General features: G+C 48.2%; 1 protein-coding gene across 1 annotated transcript in view; it reads left to right on the top strand.

The window, feature by feature from the left end:
- Positions 1 to 23,482, top strand: part of gria1a (glutamate receptor, ionotropic, AMPA 1a) — a gene marked incomplete at both ends in the record, with an annotated part of 54,688 nt that overhangs the window by 4,482 nt on the left and 26,724 nt on the right. The window contains 6 exons of the mRNA XM_083686863.1: positions 9,568 to 9,807; positions 14,229 to 14,413; positions 17,467 to 17,520; positions 20,445 to 20,603; positions 20,712 to 20,879; positions 22,024 to 22,128. Coding sequence (XP_083542989.1) covers positions 9,568 to 9,807; positions 14,229 to 14,413; positions 17,467 to 17,520; positions 20,445 to 20,603; positions 20,712 to 20,879; positions 22,024 to 22,128 — 911 coding nt within the window. The remainder of the gene's footprint in view (positions 1 to 9,567; positions 9,808 to 14,228; positions 14,414 to 17,466; positions 17,521 to 20,444; positions 20,604 to 20,711; positions 20,880 to 22,023; positions 22,129 to 23,482) is intronic.

Raw genomic sequence — 23,482 nt, 5'->3', positions numbered from 1 at the left:
TGGGTGTAAGCGTGCAGAAATGAGCAACTGTAGCTAGCATTCTCTAAGCAAGGCTGTTTATTTGACTGTATCTGTGGAAGAACTGTGTATCTAGAGCATTACAACACAGACACTGGAATGCAACGAAGGGTGCATTTGCACGGCCCTTAGGAATACCTTTTCCACATTGCATGTTTGATGGAGTGCAGCCGCAGGATAATTCTATACTGTAGATCCTTTGCTTGGTTTTAAGGCGAATGCCACATCAGTAGCCCTGCAGTGTATGGTGTCCCTCTCTCCGAGCTGCTCCGGGAGTGTGTGAGTGTGCTCACAGTGTGTGTGAATAGAGAGAGAGAGAGTGTGTGAGATTAAAAACTGAAACTCTTCCATCTGTGGATGCTCTTCCATCACAGCTCAAACCCCCTTTGTGGGTTTGCAGGACTGTTTCGTAAGGAAACACACGTGTGTGTGCACACACAGGCACACAGGCACAGCCACACAGGCACACACACACACACACACACACACACACACACACACACAGGCACAGGCACACACACGCACACACACACAGGCACACACAGGCACACACACAGGCACACACACACACACACACACAGGCACACTCACACACACACACAAACACACACAATAGCTTAGCGTAGACCCCGCTTCATCAGATGCATTTAATGTATTATTCATGGCAGTATATCCAAAGCCATCACTCCATGGAGTTAAGGTATAAATATGTATTAATAACCCCCCGGTAAAAAAGGAGGGCGGGACTCTTTGTGCTAAAAAATACTCTGCCCAGGATTGGGATTTACAATGGGAAACTGCGGAGTGCCAGATTTATCGGCTTATTTGTAGGGGAGCTTTTGTTTCCTTACACACACACACACACACACACACACACACACACACACACACACACACACACACACACACACACACACACACACACATATACAGACACCACTACCTCTGCTACAGCTATCCCCTCAGAGGGAAAATATTGCCCCAGAACAGAGTGCCTCAGATGGATTGGTGGTTTAGGAATGAGGGACTGGGGTTGGAGGTTAAGCTCCTATTTCACCATGTATTTATGGGACTCCAGAGTACTGTGTCCTTCTCTGTTTCACACACACATACACAGTGAGTGAGTTGTTTGTTCCCTTGTGTTTCTCATGGCCCCTTGTCAAGGTGGAAAATGGAAGTTGCAAATGGAAGTTGATTGTGTGAACTGCCGTCCTACGGCGAGGACATGGATGACTGGACTAAGAGCTGTGGGTCGACTCCACCACAGCCACGCCTCTGCTGTTGTGACATGTGCAGAGAGAAATTAGTCTGGCGAAGCAGAGTACTGTTAGAGGAGAGGAGGGTAGTGGAGGGAAGAGGAGAGGAGGGAAGAGGAGGGGAGGGGAGAGGAGAGGAGCAGCTGAGGAGAGGAGAGGAGAGGAGGAGAGGAGGGGGAGAGGAGAGGAGAGGAGGGAAGAGGAGGGGAGAGGAGAGGAGGGGAGGGGAGGGGAGAGGAGAGGAGCAGCTGAGGAGAGGAGAGGAGGAGAGGAGGGGGAGAGGAGAGGAGAGGAGGGAAGGGAAGGGGAGGGAGGAGAGGAAGGGGGAGAGAGGAGAGGAGAGGAGGGGGGAGGGGAGAGGAGAGCTGAGGAGAGGAGCGAAGCAGCTGAGGAGAAGAGGGGATGGGAGGGGAGGGAGGGGAGGAAGGGGGAGAGGGGAGAGGAGAGGAGAGAAGCAGCTGAGGAGAGGAGAGTAGCGGCAGAGGAGAGGGACGAACGTGGCTGTCATGTTTCTGTAGGACAGACAGGCAGGCAGAGACTCCCCTGTCTGTCGCTTCTACATTTCCCAGTTCCAGCGTAGTCTAATGAGAAACAACGTCTTCAGCGTGTTTAGCTGCGTCGCGGAGTACAGCGTCTGCCTTGTTTCTACTTTGACAACTCCTGTCATCTCTCTCTCTCTCTCTCTAAACCCACAGGAGTTTAGTTTTCGAACCCTGAATGACTATTCTGTCACCACAATTGTTCCGGGAGTGACTGCGGGGAGAAACGACATGCCAAAACACAAACACACAGTTCCCGCTCACAGTACTATGGTCTTTTTTTACCTGTACTGTATATTGACTCCAGGGGGAGGCTGGTAGAGGCAGAAATCGGAGGACGGGCTCATTGTAATGCATGGAACGGAATGAGGAATGGCATCAAACACCCTGCTGTATGTGGACTCTGAATGAGGATGTCTCAGTGATTAACCAGATCAGCGTCTACTGTATTGTAACAGATAATCAACCAGTGGTCTATGAAAATAAAACTTGTCTTTCCCGCTGTCCTCTCCCTCTTCTCCGGGGGGATGGAGAGAGCAGGCCCACCCCGATCCCTCCGCACCTGTCTGTTATTGTGCGCAGATGGAGGGATCATTATGCAGGGGTAATTGGGGTGTCTATACCCCCCCCCCCCGACAGGAGTGTCTGTCTGGACCAGGCTCTAACCCGTTGCCCAGGCAAGCGTTTGCTCAGAAGGCCCGAGGGCCAGTCACGGAAGCAGCTTGGAGGTGCAGAGACAGCAGGGCAGGGAGAACCACGGGTCTGGAGAGAGAGAGAGAGAGAGAGAGAGAGAGAGAGAGAGAGAGAGAGAGAGAGAGAGAGAGAGAGAGAGAGAGGGAGCCTCACCTCGCACTCTCCATTGCCGGGTTAATTAGGCGATGAGACATCATTGTTTCATTACAAGAGGGAGGGAGGGAGGGAGGGAGGGAGAGAGGGAGCAAGGCACAGAGACAGAGATAGAATGGGGATGAAGAGTGTATGAGAGGGTAAGATGGAGAAGAAAAGACAGACAGAGTGAGGGGGAGATGTGTTATTTGAGAGGGGGCGACAGGCAGTTTGAGAGGGAGGGACAGGAAGTTTGAGAGGGGGAGACAGGCAGTGTGAGAGGGAGAGACAGGCAGTGTGAGAGGGGGAGATAGGCAGTTTGAGAGGGAGGGACAGGAAGTGTGAGAGGGGGAGACAGGCAGTTTGAGAGGGAGAGACAGGGAGTTTGAGAGGGAGAGACGGAGTGTGAGAGGGGTTCACGGAGGGGGAGACAGGCAGTGTAAGAGGAGAGAAAGAGAGAGAGAGCTGCTGGTGTGTGTGTGTGTGTGTGTCTGTGTGTGTGTGGTCCAGGGTTGGCTGGCGGAGGTAAAACATCGGAGGTGTTTTGATACCATTCCTCATTCTGTTCCATGCATTCCGATGAGCCCGTCCTCCGACGTCTGCCTCCTCCAGCCTGCCCTGGTGTGGTCTGAGCGGTCCCACTGCTAGGATGGCATCTGCTTTGTTCTCCAGCAGTCGTTGAATCATCCACTCTCTCTCTATCTCTCTCTCTCTCTCTCTCTCTCTCTCTCTCGCTCTCTCTAAATGAGGCTAATGCCTTCCTTTGTCCCTCTGCCTCTCACCGGCGACCACTGACTCCTGTGTGGCCGTACGTCTGTGTGAGGGGGGGCAGGGTACGGTACGTTCACTAGGTCCGCCGGTAGCTTCAACATTTAGGTAACGTGATCTCCTCTGAGACCTGTCGGAGCTTAAGCTCCTTGATGTTAATATGAGCACGGTGGGTTGGTCAGCAGCTGTGCTCTGTGGTGTTCCCAGTGGCCTGGGCTTAAGTTGGCTCTCAGAACCTCTGCCTCTCTCTCTCTCTCTCTCTCTCTCTCTCTCTCTCTCTCTCTCTCTCTCTCGCTGTCTATCCCTTTCTCTTTCTCTCTCCCCCCCGTGTCTTTTTCTGGCTCTCTCTCTCTCTCTCTCTCTCTCTTTGTACGCAGAGGGAGCAGCAGAGAAGTACAAACTGTTTTATTGCTCTTTCACAGGCGGTAAATCCCTCCCCTGAGCACGGCGGAGCTAAAGCTGTGTACAGCAGGGAACACTGAGCGCGTCTCTGCGGAGTTCAGCTCTCTAAGGGGCATATGGGTGCGTGGGGGGGGCAGGCGGGCAGGCAGGCAGGCAGGCAGGCAGGCAGTGAGGCACAGCCAAGGACTCCCTACGCCTCCATACAGTCAAACAGAGCTACAAAAAGACAGATCTTGTTGCATTCTTTGGGCCTGGCACCTTGTGCAGGACATTTGATGCTGCCGGTTCCACTTCCCACATGTTCACTCGGTAGCTATGGTTACTGTTTGGTAAGTGGAATGCTGGCGTCAGGCTCTTCAGAGAAACAAACACATCGGTCTACTGCCTTGTCTCTCGTCATTTTCTTCTCTTGTTACTACAAAAACCTTGTGAACATCACTCACTCACTCACCCACACACACGACACACATACGCGCGCACACACACACACACACACACACACACACACACACACACGCACACGCACACTCAGTACATGGTACCATAGAGCCTGGCTCACACCTGTGCTGGCTAGGAGACAGAGATAGATTGCAGTGCGTAACTCACGCTGTGTTGGAGGGCCTGGTGAGTGATACCCCCCACCCAACCCCACCCCACCCCACCCCACCACACCACACCCCACCACACCACACCCCACCCACCACCTGAGGGGTTCTTCAAAAGCCTTCACTGTGTGCGTGCGTGCGTGTGTGTGTGTGTGTTTTCACTATTGACGGGCTGGTATCAAGCTTCTTATTAGCATGACTAATTAGCTAGCAGGAGGAAGAATAGGGCCAGAGGGACTACAGCAGACTCTCCTCATTATTACACACACACACATCATCTGACAGTTAATGGTGTGTGTGTGTGTGTGTTCGGGGCAGTGTCTGGAGTCAAGTGTGTGTGTGTGTGTGTGTGTGTGTGTGTGTGTGTGTGTGTGTGTGTGTGTGTGTGTTATCTCCCCTCCCCAGTGCTTTGGGGGGTTTTAGTGACCCTCAACCCTACTGGTGGGATTGAGGCTCTCATTGGATCAGCTGTCATAGCTTAGGGACTAACTGGGAAAAGGGCAAGGAATCTGAAAAGCAGCGACGCTAACCCACTGACATTAGCCTCTCGTGTACTTAGCATATGCTAATGTGTTTTTAAAAAGAAAGAAAAACAGCCGTCGTAGAACATGTCATGATGTAAACACGTTGAGATGAAAACACCATGCCAAAAAAAAGATATAAACATACCACAACAAATTAAATCCTCGTTCAAGCAGCTTGAATCAGAGATATTCATGTAGTGTAGCAAGGTATCGCTCGTTAAATGAATACTGATGTATATTCCTACTATAATCTCCCGTCTATGATGAATGTAACCACACAGTTATACAATGCTTTTGAGTGAGCGAGTTTCGTGTTTGGTTGTTTTACTAACATATCTCTGGCTCTCATGGAAACGGCAACAACAGCCCATAATCGCCTTTGGCTGCTCTGAAATAGCTTTGATGCTGTGGGTGATTCTAGGGTGTTGACCACAAACCCAGGCTGGGGGATTGTTTGTCCCATTAGGTAGGTGTGTGTGTGTGTGTGTGTGTGTGTGTGTGTGTGTGTGTGTGTGTGTGTGTGTGTGTGTGTGTGTGTGTTCTTAGAGACATGAGCATTCCTGGGCGGATGGGCTTGGGGATAAAATACACCGTGCTAGATTTCAGCTGTTCAATGTTCCACTTCATGATTTAATTTCATTGATCCCCAGAGGGGGGGGGGGGGGGGGATTAGGTAGGTCAATAGCTGGAGACACTCACAGACTGCACAGACCACACACACACACACACACACACACACACACACCGCACAAGATTACAGCACGTATACATTCCCAGAAGCCTCCAACAAGGATAAACGCACTAGCAATTGACAAGCGCTAACTCACACAAATGACCATATTGGTCTATCGTCTGTTGCAGGAACAGCTGTGTACGGTTGTCGTCAACATAGTTCATTAAAAGCACAAAACATGAAAGCACGGTTGAGGAGAGTTATCATTCCCGCTCTGTTTACATGCATCTTCCTCATGCTGGAGACTTATTAGAAGTGACCCATTATATACGGCTGACCTAGAACCAACCAATCAGCACGCTCGCTACCGCTGGACCTGAGCTCTTGTTGCCGCGGAATTCTCACAGCACTTGGAGCCATACGCTTCCGTGAGGAGAGTAATCGCACGCAAGTCCCAGGAATAAGGGGGAGTGTGTGAGTGTGTGTGTGTGTGTGTGTGTGTGTTCACGTTCAGAGGTTATAGTTGTTGTTGTAGAGTGTAGAGTGGTTAAGGTGGCATGTGTATCCCAGTGAATGTACAGTATGTTGTGTACATTAGTTTGGGTAAGTATAAATGTGTGTACCCACACACACACACACACACACACACACACACACAGGTGGGAGTATAATAAGTATAGTCATTTGTTATGTCTCTCAAGGGACATTGTGTCCTGGGAATAGGGCTCTGTTGAGGAGAGAGACTCAACTGGGCACGGTGAGATGAGAGAGCCAGGGGGAGCGGTGGACCACTGGAGTGTGTGAGCGTGTCCGTCCAGGTGACAGAGTACCCCCCTCGTCAGCACGCTCCACCAATCACCAGATGAAAGATCACCTGGGGTCAACGCTTAATCCACGGGAAGGAGGCTCAGACGATAGCACAGCAGACAGGTAGTGGCTAGATGATCATGCTGGGACGGTCAAAAGCCACGATATCCTCAGAACGGACGAGGAATAACGCTACTGTATATGCATGAGCTAGTTGTGCCGAATCCACGGGCTGGATGGGGTTGAGGTGAGGGTGAAAGGTCAGGTTAGGGTTAGTGGTCGGAGTGGCATCGGTCATTACGAGCCGATAACAAAGCCTGGGGAGCCAGGGAGAGGCAGAAATCGGAGGACACCGTTCCTCATTCCGTTCCGTTCATTACAAGGAGCCCGTCCTCGGATGTCTGCCTCCGCAGCAGTGCCGGTGGCTACGCCCACAGCAGCAGAGGCTGTCACAAACACACTCAGACTCTAGCAGCCAGGAGAGACATGTCTGTCATCTGATATCTGCCTCATGCTGAGCCTGTGGACAAGAACAGCTGTACGAAGCACACACAGAGAGGAGTGGAGGCACGACCGTACCTGCATGCGGGGAGGAGAGGAGAGGGGAGGAGAGGAGAGGAATGGAGGAGAGGAGAGGAGAGGAATGGAGGAGATGAGACATAAGAAGAGGAAAGGATGGGAGAGGAGAGGAGAGGAGGAAAGGACGGTAGAGAAGAGGTGGAAAGGGGAGAGGAGAGGAGAGGAGGAAAGGTGAGAGGAGAGGAGGAAAGGACGGTAGAGAAGAGGTGGAAAGGAGAGAGGAGAGGAGAGGAGGAAAGGGGAGAGGAGAGGAGAGAAGAGGAGACGAGAGGAAAGGATGGTATGGGAGAGGAGAGGAGAGGACAGCTTGCCAGAGTGGACAGGTGTTGCCAGGGTCTTTAGTAGCGCTGTTAGTCTCAGAGTCTCTGACCCCTCCTGTCATTATTCTCCCACAGCTACACTAACAGGACACACACACACACACACAACCTGCCCTTGTTCTCTTGGAGTTACACCAACACAACCTGCCTCTCTATTCTCTAGGAGTTTACAGGACACACACATGAGCGCACACACACACGCACACACACACACACGCACACACACACACACACACACACACACATGCACGCAGACACACAGCTCCTGTAGTTCCACTAACACAACCTGCTCCTACAACACAGCCAGCTCATTAAGAGAAACACACTGTAGGGTTACAATAGCTCAAGCTGCTCCTGTCCCCTCCACAGCACAGTGTTGGAGTCTGAGGCAGGGGCTACGCGCTACGCGCTACCTGTCAGACGAACATGCATTCATGCTTAACAAACAAACAATTAGATCAGGCCCAAAGGCTACCCTTTAAGTAAGCCCTGTCGTAGATTGGCAGGAGAAAAGTGATTAACTGTAAGGGTGTGAAAACGGATATACGCAACATTGTCTGTATGTTCATTTTCCTCACATCGTGAGAGAGAGAGAGGTCTGTTACTGTTTCAGTAGGGGTGAGGTGCAAAATGTCTATTTCGGGGCTTGCTTTATGTAGCGTGAGTCACTATGCTTTTGGAGCAGTAGAGAGAGAGAGACTGGCTCACTCTACCTCTCTCACATGCATTCATACGCACAACACATTCATACACGCACACACATACCCACACACATACACCCGCAAACGCGCACAAACCTACACCCACACACAGACGCAGACACAGGCAAACGCAAACACACACACACACACGCACGCACGCACGCACACACACACACACACAGGCACACATGCCTGGGGGATGCTGAGCTGTGACGGACCAGGCCTGTTGGGTTCGGGCCATCTCTGTCTGTCCCTCCCTCCCTCCTCTCAGACCTCAGCCCCACACTGTGAACTGGCCCTGGGCTGGGGACAGGCTGGAATTTCAATCTGTTTTGTGACTACAGTGAAACGTGAGGCCCACCCGCAGCTGTGGCAGAAATAACCCAGCCCAGACCTGGCTGCAAGGGCAAAGATAGCACAATAGTGGAGCAGTGGTGATGGCCGAGATAGCCCTCCGCCTTGAGGAGCGGTGTGCAGGAGGAACATAAAGGAAGCAGACACAATATGAAGGAAACTGAACCGAAACAGATGGAAGCCATTTTGGCTCAACAGGAAGCAATGGAAAAGCAGCTAGAACGTATTGTACAGTATTACTGAGACGGAAAGAGAGAGACAGCCTTTTATGAAAAAAAAAACAACCCATACAAGTACATGATGGTCAATTTTTCTCAATGGAGAAATGACTGAGGAAGGAAGGACTCCTAGGACGCTATATTAACAGCATATAAAGCAGTCTAAGCGGGGTTGGCCGGGGGGGGGGGGGGGAGGAATGTCAGGGCCGCTGGGCGGCTGCACTTAGGGGGGTGTTTCTGAAATATTCGTTTCATATTCGCTTTATTTCCTTCAGAGACAGATTTTTCAGCGCTCATGATGGCACTTTAACCTGCTTATTGTCATGAGCAAGCCAGGTGTGACAGTGGCGCAGTGGTATATCACCTATTTCCGCCAACGCAAATTTCCAGTAGGCCTGCGTTTGGACTCCATTTAACGCTGGCACTATCGAGCCCCTAATAACGGCCCTGCTGTCAGTGAAATGCCAATGGAACCCTGAGGATGCATTGATTAACCACTTCTCCACTCTGCTGCCTCCCCAGGCAGACAGGCAGACAGACAGGCAGGCAGACAGGCAGGCAGGCAGGCAGGCAGGCAGGCAGACAGACAGACAGACAGGCAGGCAGACAGGCAGGCAGGCAGGCAGGCAGGCAGACAGACAGGCCAGCAGACAGGCAAACAGACAGACAGACAGAGACAGACAGACCATCATGACACATTCTCTGCTCTGTCCTGCAATCCATTTGTTTTTATATGGAGTGTGTTGTTCCACTGCGTCAATTCTACCTCAGGTCTATTCTGATGACGGAATTGGTTATTTTGTGTTGAAAGCAGTGGATTTCTTAGCAGGTTTTGCTGTTTAGTTTGTTGATTCCTTTTGTCAAATGGGAATGCCTAACATTCTTCCCCTTCTCTCTCTCTCTCTCTCTCTCTCTCTCTCTCTCTCCCTCTCTCTCTCTCTCTCTCTCTCTCTCTCTTTCTCTCTCTTCTTCTCCTAGTCTGCTCTCAGTTCTCCAAAGGCGTGTACGCCATCATCGGCCTGTACGACAGGAAGACGGTCAACATGCTGATGTCGTTCTGCGGGGCGCTGCACGTGTGTTTCGTCACGCCGTCCTTCCCCATCGAGACAGCCAACCAGTTTGTGATCCAGCTGAGGCCGGAGCTGCAGGACGCCCTGGTGGGGCTGATCGAACACTACCGCTGGAACAAGTTTGTCTACATGTACAGCTCCGACTCAGGTAAGCGATCCAGGGTAAAACACTCCCGTCTCTGCTGCGTATACCTCCCTGGTACCGCGTCCAGCATTGACTACGGTGTTACGGGATGAGTTTAGTAAGATGGGGACCAACAGGTGTGCGCTCTCCTCCAGTGGGTGGAGGCTGGTGCTTTCTGGGTGGTGGCTGAATATTACAACAATGGTAAATAAAGAAAGAGAATGGTCTTCAGTCACTCTACAGTAAACATGATCGTGTTCCCCTACGTTGTCCCCTACAGCCAATCAGTGTCGTTTCTGAATTTCAGTTGTTTACCCTCGCGCCCCGTTTTAGCAAATCAGCGTCATTTCCGTAAATGACGCATCATTCACCCATGTTGGTGTCTGAGACATACGAATGTAGGAACATACGCTACAATACATGTGAACGGGACGGACACCGATCCACAGTCCCCTTCCCCGATTTCATCGTGGGGCAGAATGAAGAAGATGATTCTAGATTTTATTTTTTTCCCACATTCGCTTCATCGGTGTGATAGATCACGGTGTGGCTGAGGAAACAGGTTTTGATCTATACCAGCGATGGGAGTTGGTATTATTACAGATCGTTGTTATCATTATGTAAGGTATCTAAGGCTCTTATCAAATCCAAGGCGGTTGGAAGCATCATCACACAGTCGTCATACCAACCACAGTCGTTCGCCAATATTACCATGGCGACAGCATTGGGGTCAAAAGTAGCCATTCTGTCCTCTCACACTGAGAAACGTCCGTCCGAGCTCTTTCTCTTTCTAGTCAGACGAAACCAACATACAAAGACATATTGACGTGCAGCAGCCGAACAGATGCCTCAATGGAAGGCTAGTCACACACAATAATACCCCCCTTTATGCTTATGAGAGCGTTGCTATAGGACCAGGACAAAGCTGTTACTGTACATATTGTGCCTTCACCAACACATCTGAAAGACATATTGCAGCGTACCGTTTCAGCCAACCTTTTTCACCACTCCTGCAGAAACGCGCGTGAAGGGAGTGGCGTGACGCACCTGTCAACACCAGGTGTGCTGTACATCCCCCCCCCCACACACACACACACACCTCTCCTTGCAGTGGTTGCCTACCCAATCGGCTGTAGCCTTCCCATAATGCAGTGCCATCTGTCCCATGTGTTGTGTGTGTGTTGGAGCATGACAATGGAGCGTGTGCGTGTGTGTGTGCGTGTGTGTGTGCGTGTGTGCGTGCGTGTGTGTGTGCGTGCGTGTGTGTGTGCGTGCGTGTGTGTGTGCGTGCGTGCATGCTTGAGTGCGTCCGGTGCGTGTGTATGTGTCGGGGCCTGACAATGGAGAGATGTGGCATTCTCTGCATACGTTGGGCATTTGCCTGGGGCAGAACAGCTGAATAAAGGCAGATTAATAAACAAAGCTGTATCTGTCACTCTGTCCCTCTGTCAGGACGAACACAATGGGATTGTGACAGTGGAGATTTCACGCAGGGGACTGGACCTTGTTATGAATGCCAGCCGGAGCGTCCCATTGATGATCTCTCCTGATCCCTTCATTGGCCAGTCAGAGACTCTAGGGTCATTACCCTGTGTGTGTGTGTGTGTGTGTGTGTGTGTGTGTGTGTGTGCATGTGTGTGTGTGTGTGTGTGTGTGTGTGTGGTGTGTGTGCAGGGTCATTACCCCCCTGTGTGATTGAGTGTTGGGATGGAGACTGCTGGAATCCATATCCCAGTCCTCCTGTTGCCAGGATACTAGTCTGCTGCTGCCCCTCCCACAGGGTTATTTTAAGCCTTTAAGAAAATCTAGGTTTGTGTGTTTCTAAAGTGGTGTATGACTGTATGTGCATCGTTGCTTGTGTGTGTGTGTGTGTGTTTGTGTGTGGGCACGTGTGTGTGTGTGTGTGTGTATTTATGAATTGTAGGTATGTACATTGCAGCACCTTGATGCTCAAAGCTTTTACAGTGTTTATGTTGTTAGAACTTCTCTATAAATATCACATTTTCACCGCTTTAGCTGGAGTGAAAGAGTACACAGCGATAAATCAAGGTGAGTGTTGCCATCATTTTCTTGCTGTTGTAGGGATTTGAGTCATTTTTCCCCCCATAGATAACATCTGTCTGACTGTGCTATTGGCCAACAGACAGAAACTTCAAGTGCGTCTCATTTTATTTTCCAAAGACAATGACATTTGAAAGTCCATCATAAACATATTTTTTCTTTTTTTCTGGGAAAGTAATTTTCTCCTCTCTCCATTATCTCTGTTCCCACTTGTCTGGGGCTTGTGGCCTTGTGTTGTTGGCTCTGGCCATAACAGTGCTTATTGAAGGAAGGAAGGACCAAAGGAAGGAAGGGAAGGCAAGGCAAGCTGGAAGGAAGGAAGGAAGGAAGGGAAGGCAAGGTAGAAGGAAGGAGTGAAGGAGTGAAGGGAGGAAGAAGGATTGAACAGAGTTTTATAGGTCATTTGGAAGAGGGTCTTTTGCTGCCACCGTCCTGGTGAATAGAGAGCGCAGTCTGAGGCTGTCAATGGTCCTGAAATCAGGCTTTCACAAAGGCAGAGCTTTTCAGTGTGTTTCAATAGGAAACATCCATTATGGACAGGACCCAATGACCTTACACAAAGCAATGATTGACAGTTCGTTGTTCCTGTAATCTTCAGGTTCAGAGAGCTCATGTAATCTGTCAGTAACATTATTCACCCATGAGCAACTCACAATGGACATTTGCCATACAATAACAGTACGCATGGTAGTATGTTCTCGAACCTCTATATTACTATCACGTGCGCGTCTACATATGTTTTCTGGTCTCAAGTCCTCTTGGTTTCTGATTGATGACCATCTACTTCAGTCATATAGACTATTTGTACCCCATCTATCTTTTTTCAGTTCTTTAATGACCTGGCATGAAAGACAGATAGGCGCCATGAATTGCCTGGAGAGATCGTATATTATATTCAAGGAAACATGCCGTCAGTGGCAGTGTTTACCCGTATGTTTTGACTGACACCGTCTTGGCGCGGCCTCTGTTAAACGCTTCTGAAGTGCTGCGAAGAGGCACTTTCATATTCTTCAAAAGATTTATGTCTGATTTGGCACAAGCATATTTATCAGGTGTCATAAACCACTTGAAACCCCCCCCCCCCTCCCCCACACTCTGGAACGCTTCCACCAAGCCTCCAAGCATTTAAGCATCCATCACTTTTCCCACAATGTCCCTGACTGGTTAGTTACGCATAAATAGAATAAAACTTGTTTCCGTGTAGTAACCGTATGCTAAGCAGGTTCTATGTATGCGTGACTGTGTCCGTCCCCAACTCCAGTCTCGCCAGCCTTAGCTGGCTCTGCGGAATGCCGCTACGTCCATTAGCTGTGTGTCTAATCTCGTGTAATGGGTGTAATTTGGTTTTGGTAATGGCTCCGTCGCTGCTAAAAGCTTTGTTTACGTTATAGAACAACTGTCCCGTGCACTCCGAGGGGATACTCTTGATTGGTTGTATTGTAGACTGGTGTTCTGGACTCCTACACTGTAAATCTGGAGCCGGGATCGATGTGCTCTCTAATGGGTGTCTTATTTCCTGTCTTGACGTTGAGCCGTCAGCTCACTGGTCGTCTCTAGCCCCCCCCCCCCCCCCCAATGATGCTTTAGTGCATTAGCAGCCTATGGTGACAGCTTAATGGAGTGGGCTATGTGTAATTTGTGCTTGGGGATGGGGGGGGGGGGCTTAGCTCTGATGGTACCGTCTGTGAGTGTGTTTGTGGTGATTATTCAGCATAGCTCGGTAAGTGGTGTAACAACAACACACCTGTACATGCCAGTTGGCCTAATGAACCGTCCCAAAGGGTCTTTAATCTGCTGCTGTGGCTTCCAAGGAGCTTCTGAGGAATAAGGTGATCACAAATGGTTTGTGTCTATTCGGGATGATGCTTCTGTTCTCAAATCTTAATCTTATTACTTTTTTTACTGCCAGTGTATAGGCGACTATAACCATACGCACACACACACACATACACACACACACACACACACAATCAAATCAGGCCGGGTGCATTCTATTTGTGTTCCAGTACATGCTATGTCAACAGACCTTAAAGGCTTGTGTTTCCAATGAACCTATGGGAGTAGGGAAGGGTGACACTCAGTGAAAAGCATGTCTTCACAGCTGTTTGAATGCGCTAGGACCGTAGATCATCTGTAACCTTTCTCACACTGTGGTCAAGGAGACGAAAGGGACCTTCCTGACCAGCATCCCACTAGGTCAAAACCTAAAACTGACCCTAACTCCTAACTCTAACTCTAACCAATTCTGAAATTCAACATCTGTTTTGCTGGTCAGTTGCTTCCCCTTTGTTCTGTTTCAGTCTTATCAGTGCTGCAAGTCAAAAGGTCAAAAGTGTAACATTCCTAATTGATCTCTGCCCCCCCCCCCCACACACACACTGCAGGCCTGTCAGTGCTGCAGAAGGTTCTGGACACTGCCGCGGAGAAGAACTGGCTGGTGACGTCCGTCAACGTTGAGACCATGACAGAGGCTTCCTTCCTCAAGGTGTTCCAGGACCTGGACAAGAGGAAGGAGGGCCAGATCATCATCGACTGTGAGACCGAGAGACTCACCTCCATCCTCAGGAAGGTAACCAACACCTCCCAATGCTTCTCATAGTTCCTTCCCCCTTAGGAATAGATTCTACATCAGTGGAGGCCGATGGAGGTAGACATTGGAGGAAGGGCTCATTGTAATGCACGGAATGGAATGAGGAATCAAATATGCATGTTTGATACCATTCCTCATTCCGTTCTCTGCATTATAATGAGTCCGTCCTCCGATTACTACCTCCACCAGTCTCCACTGATCTACATCGATAGTGCTTTTCAAACGATCAATCAATTAATAAATCTAATGTATTTGTATAGCACTTTTTACAAAGACAATGGTCACAACATGCTTAACAACATGAACACATAAAGAAAAAATACAATATCGTCAATATTCACAATAAGAACAAACAGCCGATCGTAGACTTCACATCAGGTCTTAAGGTGTACTACATTGTGAGGAAAAAACACGTCTTTCGTTCCCAACCTACATTTCCATCTACATTTTGTAGCACCCACTACAACTGAAGGTTGTGTCGATTGAATTCAGGTTTAAGTCAGCTTTTGAATTCAGTTACAGCGTAATGGAATTGACCTCGACCTCAAAGGAATTCTTTTGAGAGATTACTGTTCTGTTGTTCAAAGACATGATGAACATTAATTCCATATCGAATCCTCTGAACAAGGCTTCTGCAGAAAACTTATCAGATGAAAGAGAGGTAGAGAGATAGAGAACAGGATGAAAGGATAGAACAAATAAGCCCAGAGGTCGTCTTGTGTGGTGGATAGCCTCCCTGAGCATCAAGGACAGCTGAGATAAATAACACAGGATTGACATTTGGTGCTGGAGATTCTTCTACGACAGGAGAAACACTTACTCACTCCACTCATCTGCCAGGGGATGGTGGATCATGGCTTAGCAATTAATGACACACGCACTCACACACACACACACACACACACAGTGAGTCACAAAAACATACACCCACACATGTACAAACACACAGACACACACGCACACACACAAACACACACACACACACATTTTTCTCTCCCTGGAGGCTCCTCCGGTCGTGGCGATGTGAAGGCGGTGGCTACTCTGTGTGAGGGTTATTGATGGCTCACCAGTTTACAGGAGCTGTGGCCCCAGAAGTTCTACTGTCAGACAGCTACCATCCATCACTGAGATCTGCTCTTTGCCTCTAAAGTAGCCAGCCTGACTGTACACACACACACACGCACGCACGCACGCAAGCACACGCACACACGCACACACACACGCACACACACACACACACACACACACACACAAACAAACACTGCCTCCTCCAGTCCTCTAAGCTTGTTCAGCTCATACTGGGACACAGATTCTAATCAGATAATGTCAGAGAAAATATCAACCAGGGCACATAATGCTGATAGAAATGTTCCATTTTAAATATAGAACATGCATATCAACATTATGTATATGAAGTGAACAGAAATTGGTACGAAAGGTACATTTCTCACACATTTGCATAAGTTACATTTAAGTTATTCAAAGATCTTCATGGCATGTGTGTCTCCCCTTCTCCCCCTTGGTTTTCCTTGCTCCAGGCTGCGCTGCAGGACCTGCCTGGTGCCGGGGTCACAGTTAATAACTAATGCCACTGTCTGTCATGGCCTGGAGCCTGCTTCTGCACCGCACACACACCCACACACCCACACACACACACACACACACAGAAACACACAAAATGTGTGAAAAACATGTGAGGTCATGGACAGTACATGACACCCTCTGCCTCTTCTCGTCCCGGTTCAGATAGTAATGATGATCTTAACCACATCCACTCATGTTGCCGTTGTTTTGCTAGTCCCAACCTCAGGCCTCTCTTGTGTCTCCTAGGAGCAACTGTGTCAGTGTCTCTTAAAACCACCCTATTCCCCTCTCTACCCTCTGCCCCAGAGATAGCACACACTGCACTAGGAGGAGGATGACACAGGGGCTAATTAGCGGTACACATCCTTTACAAGAGCGAGACAGAACCAGATAATGAGGGAAAAAAAGGCCCGCACACAGAATCTGCTGCTCCCAAGTACTTTTTATTCCACCGCAAAAACAGCATTTTCAGACAACAGTGGTCTTTGTCAGGTCCTGTCCATGTCCATGTCCACAGGCTTTTTTTTCTTCATAATTCGATCACTTGTTTGTCAGACTGTTTTGGTAAACAGCTGAGGGATGGGGCTGGAGAAATGTAACTACTCTCAATTTCATAGACAGGGCTATGGATGCAAGGACTGACCCGCCATGTGATCGCCATTAGAGTTTTAACCATGTTTTGAAGCTATGTGATGTTTGTTTGGCTGTACATTGTTTGTGAACTGAGCCCCTGAGGCATTTATAAGTTATGTTCTTCAAGAATCAATGGCTATGTACCATTAATTTAAAAGTAAAATGCACTGTACTGTACCAATCCCAGATTGCCCCTTTAAAGGTCCACTATGTAACATTCAAGCTTTCTAAAGGCGTTCTAATCCTTGTATGTTTAAACGGTATTGATCAGGGAATGAGATTCCTTGAAATAAATATTTCATTTATGAACGCTGTTTTGGTCTGGAGAATATGCTTTCTAAAATGGCCACACTGACCCTCAGCTTGCCTCCTCGAATTTCACCTCTGTGGCCAGAGGTGGCAGGTTTCCAACAAATGTATGCCCTGCTTCTTTAAGACCTCAATGATGAAGTCCATTGCATCATATTGCTTTTAGCAGTTGCTCATATAATCTTTTAATTTGTGTGAACAGCTATGTGTAAGGTTAATCTGTATGCATCAGATGAGATTACAGGAATAAGTATATCATGAATATTCATCATCACGCTCAGCCCTGCTGTTAAAATGTCTTCCTACCCCCGTTGCTGTGTGTGTGTGTGTGCCCGTGTCTCCTGAACTTTACAAGGTCACTATGCGTAATGGCAGGGTGCTGCCGTCTGGTTACACACACACACACACGCACACACACGCACACACACACACACCACCCTCTGTGTGTCACAGTCATGTCAGACCTAAACATGTGTTCCTCTGTGCTCTCTGTCCCTGTTTTTCAGATTGTGGAACAAGGCAAAAATGCTAAGAGCTACCACTACATCCTGGCTAACCTGGTAAGACACCAACCCACCCCACCCTATCTGTTCTCCAGTGACACAGGCTCATCCATGGAACAGTATATGGCACGTTTTCTCAACGCTCGGATACACGGTAGAAAAGCTTTCTGAAAAATGTAACTCAATCCAACTGATATCAGTAACTCCAAGGAAGAATGACCGGCGTCTATACACATTTTCTCATTCTCTCTCTCGCTCTCTCTCTCTTGCTCTCTCTCTCGCTGTCTCCCTCTCTCTCTCTCTCTCTCTCTCTCTCTCACTCTCTCTTTTTCTGTATTTCCATTTCCATTTGTGTCTGCTCAGTCAGAGCCCTCCTCATCTCCATAGTGACCTGCTGGTGGTACATTGAGGCACTGTGGCGTGGTCTCAAACACGGAGACACGCAGTGTTCCCGAGCCACTGGGAGACACCAGTGAGAAGGTCACACAGTCAGCATGTGCAGGCTGATGTGCGTTAGCTCTCTTTGTCTGCGACCCCCTGTCCCAGGGCACCGCAGCCTCCAATGGCACCGTTCACGCCTGCGTAATAGAAGGCAAAGGAGGAGAAAATTGATATCACCAGAAATGGTGATTATAATATTAACATTATTATGCCGGAAGACAGCTTGGTGATTGCTCACTGCTGGGGTTTTAGATTAGCTCAATCTCTCTTGTCTGGCCAGTTTGTTAGATGTAATTGTAAATGATAAAGCTGGGAAAGCAATAACGTGAGATACGCAACCGGCTGCGATTTCCATAATGGATTCATTAAAGTGTGGAAGAATGACTTGTTTGTCACCTTAGCGCACTTTATTTACAGTGTGTGTGTGTGTGTGTGTGTGTGTGTGTGTGTGTGTGTGTGTGTGTGTGTGTGTGTGTGTGTGTGTGTGTTTGTGTTTGTGTGTGTGTGTTTGTGTGGCGGTGTGTGGGGAGGGGAGTGTTTGTGTGTGTGTGTGGGGGGGGGGGGGAGTTGTGTGTGTGTGTGTGTGTAGGAGGTAAGTGAAATGTTTCCATTACGTGTCCCGGGCATCAGGAAAGATGTGTTTCTATAGTAACCTCCTCAGCTCATTGCACTGCATTAAGTAGCACATGGAGTGGAAAAAGACACAACTCTGTCTACTCAGCTGAGACATATAGACACCTGACTGTATAGGTACATTAGGGATAGGGGGAGGAGAGGAGGGAGGGAGAGAGAGAGAGAGAGAAGCGAGAGACAGTTGTCTTTAGAAAAACCTCTCATACATCTTATGACTTCTTCATCACCGTAATCTTTGAAAAAATCGATAGCAAATCTCTTAATCAATTCGATTAGAAACCCAGAAACCCTTAAGAGAGAAGACCTCTGACAGAGCAATGGCATTATGAAGGACAGACCACACGAGAAAAAGAGAGACAGAGAGAGATTGCCCGATCAATACAACAAAGGTTGCCAGTGACGAAGGTGGTTTTCTAAGACAAATGCTCAGTCAGAGGGGAAACATCCTAGACCCTCACTTCTAGCTCCAATCATATAGATCTGAGCTTGTACTGTTCCTTCTCCTGCACCGCTGCTGCTGATCAGTTTTGTTGTCTCTCTGTGAGTGGCTGCTCCTGTCTGTCTATGATTCACCATGATGCAGAAGAGAGCCTGCTGAGAGACAGATCTGCCTCTCTCTCTCTCTCTCTCTCTCTCTCTCTCTCTCTCTCTCTCTCTCTCTCTCTCTCACTGCTGTGCTTCAGTACCAGATTGTGGGTCTCTTTCTGATGCTAATGTACTGTAGCCATTCTCTCTTGGCTCTGGTATGCCCCTGCTACAAATGAAGCATAGACCAGCATGGCCTACGATGCAGCCAACATAAGTATTGCTTTATTATATTTCTGGTGTGAAGTGTGAAGGTGATGATGATGATACTATACCAGTTCTCTGGGTTCTCCGCGTGGAACATCTGTTTCCTCTATCCTAGCGGAGCAGACATTGACAGGAAGCCGGAGATGTGTGAGGACTCTCCCTGAGAACATCCTCTTGTCAGGGACGAGGAATCACCTCTCACGGGCGTAAACATTGAGTCACCACATCACAGGCCCTCACACAAAGCTTTCTATATGCCCATGATTCAGGACTTTACAATTACCCAATGGAACACCGGAGACTAATATTCCGTTCTCGATATTCTGAGACGAGAAAGCCGCAGAGCCGCAGAGGCGTTCCCGAGGTGTGCTTCCATTGTGCTGCAACAATGGTGAAGGTTTAGATGAACACAAGACTATCAGGGATTAGACCGAGACCTTCCTCAACCTCACTGATATTTTTCCGTTTTCACCCTCGCGTCCTCCTTCTCCTTGTTCCTGAACTCCGGCAGGCTCAGCCGGGATAAGGGCTGCTTTGTGGGATAACCAGCCTCAGTCAAAGCGAGAGATTTGCCTTTTTCATTAAACAATTGACCCTGGCTTTCTCTCCGACTTTATAGCTAAAACCAGGAATTACAATGTAGAGGACTCCGCTCAGTTGCCCTTTTTACTGAGAACATTTGCTCATCAATTATGAGCTAAAGACCTCTCGCAAAATAACTCTCTCTCTCTCTCTCTCTCTTTCTTTCTTTTTTACTGAGCCACAGTATGGCTCTGCAGTATTATGACTCAAGGTCATGTGTTCACCCCTCAAGTAGTTATATTCCAGGAAGAGAACTGGCCATCTTCGAATCCCTTACTATGCAAAACTTTTATATCTATCAATGTGACCTATAGAACCTTATGAAAACATGTTTTATCGTCTAAATTAAACTGACAGAAATGGATGTTGTTTCATTGGTGTTTCAGACTTTTTATGTGATAGGCTTCCATTTCTTTGGCCTAAACCTGTTTTCTTCTGTGTGCCTGTCTGTCTGTCTTGTTTTCTGTCTGCCTTATTGTCTGTGTTATTGTCTGTCTTATTGTCTGTCTGTCTGTCTCTCTGTCCTCCACCAGGGCTTTCTGGACATTGACCTGACAGACCTGAGGAAGGGCGGCGCTAACATCACAGGCTTCCAGCTGGTCAACCGTTCGGAGCCGAACGTCAGCCGCACCATACAGCAGTGGATGGAGTTTGACAACAAAGATGCCAAAGTCCCCAAGAGAGGCCTGAAGGTACAGCACCGTACGCACCGTACACACTCACTATTCTGTTCACATTCTTTCTTATTAATAGTTTAACACTGTTGTTTTTTCCTCTGTGTTTCTGTTTGGTTTCTGCAGTACACTGGAGCTCTGACGTACGATGGAGTGAAAGTCATGTCTATGGCCTTCCAGAACCTACGGAGACAGAGGATAGACATCTCCCGGCGGGGCAACGCAGGGGAGTGCCTGGCCAACCCCCCAGCACCCTGGGGACAGGGCATAGACATCCAGAGAGCCCTTCAGCAGGTACACACGCACACACACACGCGCACACACACACAAGCAGGCAGGCACACACACACACACACACACACACATACATACACACACACACACACACACACACACACACACACACACACACACACACACACACACACACACATACAGACAGCCGGGGATGCATGCCCACACAAATACAGTATATGAGTGGCACGTTGGCTAACAAAGCCTGAGTCGGGCCCTGCTGAACAAATGAGGTCTTCATTCTGTCGCGTTAAGTTCACATTGAGTTGCCAAAGAGCCTCTGTATCAAAAGAGACATCGCGGCTAGTCAACAAAGCCTGCGGGCAATAACGCCCGGCGATGATCATCATAGAATATGACATCAGCAATTGAGTTAAGTAATGCAATGTTTGGAGATGCTAATGGAATAGAGAACCTGGCAAGACCACTTACACAGAGAAAGGGAGAAAAGTTTTTTTTGTTTTTTTTACTGGACCCAGTAATATTTCAGTCAGGCATAAAATAAATAGATAGCTTTTCAATTTAGCTGTCTTTTTATCGGTGATGTCTGCCTCCAGGGGAATGCGCTCTGAACTGGATGGATTAGCAATACTGTTCTCAGGATATTGACAATATGCCTTATTGGATCTAGTCTATAATGTGTAATTCCATTGATGTCTAAATCAGCCCCCTGACATGGTCCAGTGTTGTGTGTATGTTCTATGTTAAACCTTTAAACAACCATCCATACTCCACATCCTAGTCCCTGTGGAGTGGCTCAATAGGGGCCGTGGTGAGTGAATCTCCCCATCTGCCTGTGGATAGAGTGGAGATTGATGCTGCACTCGCTCAATTAACCCCACCATACTGCCAAGACAAACACTCTGTTCTGAACATGCACACGCATATACACCCCCCCCCCCCCAACACACACACACACACACACATGCCAGAGAGAGAGAGAGAGAGAGGTTGCAAAAAGGTTGGAAAGAGCACTTAAAACGACAGCCCTGAAGTGTGTGTGTGTGTGTGTGTGTGTGTGTGTGTGTGTGTGTGTGTGTGTGTGTGTGTGTGTGTGTGTGTGTGTGTGTGTGTGTGTGTGTGTGTGTGTGTGTGTGTGTGTGAGTGTTACTGACGCTGTGTCTTCTGTCTGATCTTGTCTCAGGTTCGCATTGATGGGTTGACTGGTCACATACAGTTCAATGAAAAAGGACGTAGGACCAACTTTACTGTCAGTGTCATGGAGCTCGCCCCCTCTGGCCCCAAGAAGGTATGACACATCATCCTATAGGCTCTTAGTGGAATACAGGGGAGGCTGGTGGAGTAGATAGAAATCGGAGTACAGCCTCATTGTAATGCATGGAACGGAATGAGGAATGCTATCAAACACATGTTCTACCTCCACCTGCCTCTCCTGGTGTAATATGTACCTCACGTATAGGATATCAGGGAGATAGGATATCAAGTATGGAGATTAGGGCTGTCAAAGTTAACGTGTTCATTCTTACAATTCCGTCCTCCTGTGGATTCCATTTACGACAGGCAACAAGAAGTACAGTCGGAACAGACACTCTGATGAGGTGAACACCACCTTGTAGCATTTAGCCAAGGGCTTTTCAAAGCCGCTCTCCACGTTTTGAGACGATCAGGATCAACAAGGAACTGTGCAGATTCGCTGATATTGATCAGCAATCGGCGGTTATTCCTTGCAGCAGGTGATTTGTAGATCAATGATTCTGCGTAGCAGAACCGACCCTCAAACAGGGAGGCTGTTCCAGAGGGAAACAGGACCGGCAAGCTGTATGCAGTCCAGGGTAGATGCTCAATGGGCTGAGCATCAACTGCAGCAATCGTATTGTCTGTGCTCAGCACGGTTAATTTATCTTTATGTCCCACTCCTTCCATTTTGATAAAGGCCTATTAGTTCTTAAGTTCCTATAGTACAGTCATTTCAATTAGAAACATGGGGGACCTATTATTCCCTTTGAATTTGTGTTGTTGTTGTGACTCTCAGCTGAGAAGAAGATCCATGTATCCCATCCTCATTGTATATTGTAGCTTGTCATGTTAAATACAATGGATATGGAGGAGTAGATACAAGTGAGTTTCATATATTTATGTCATTTATCTTTGACGTTTATCACGCATGGCTGAAATGTTATTGCCTGAGAAGATTCTCATAAAAACATCTGATGCAGGTTATTTAGTTTTTTGTCTCCTTCACATGACACCTCCAACAATACAGAGTTCCAATGAAAACATGTTTCATTAGGTTTAAAACCACAATTAATTTGTGATTAACCAAAGCAAACCGTGCCATTAACTTGATTTATCATGTAATCGTTTCACAGCCCTAATGGAGATTCACAAATGGTAGTGTTTTACCAGCATCTGTTATTGTATCTACTAAGGGGGGCTGGTGGAGGTAGAAATCGGAGGACGGGCTCATTGTAATGCATACAACGGTGAACACGAGTTTGATACCATTCATCATTCCAATCCATGAATTACAATAGGCCCATACTCCAACTTCTACCTCCACCAGCCTCCCCTATAACTATATCATAGCATTTACAAGATCCGTACCTAGATAAGTCATAAGAAATTGCTGTTCTCCATGTCCT

The sequence above is a fragment of the Argentina silus genome, assembly GCF_951799395.1.
Source record: "Argentina silus genome assembly, chromosome: 15".
Taxonomy (NCBI): Eukaryota; Metazoa; Chordata; class Actinopteri; order Argentiniformes; family Argentinidae; genus Argentina; species Argentina silus.
This window is presented reverse-complemented; position numbering and strand designations above follow the sequence as displayed.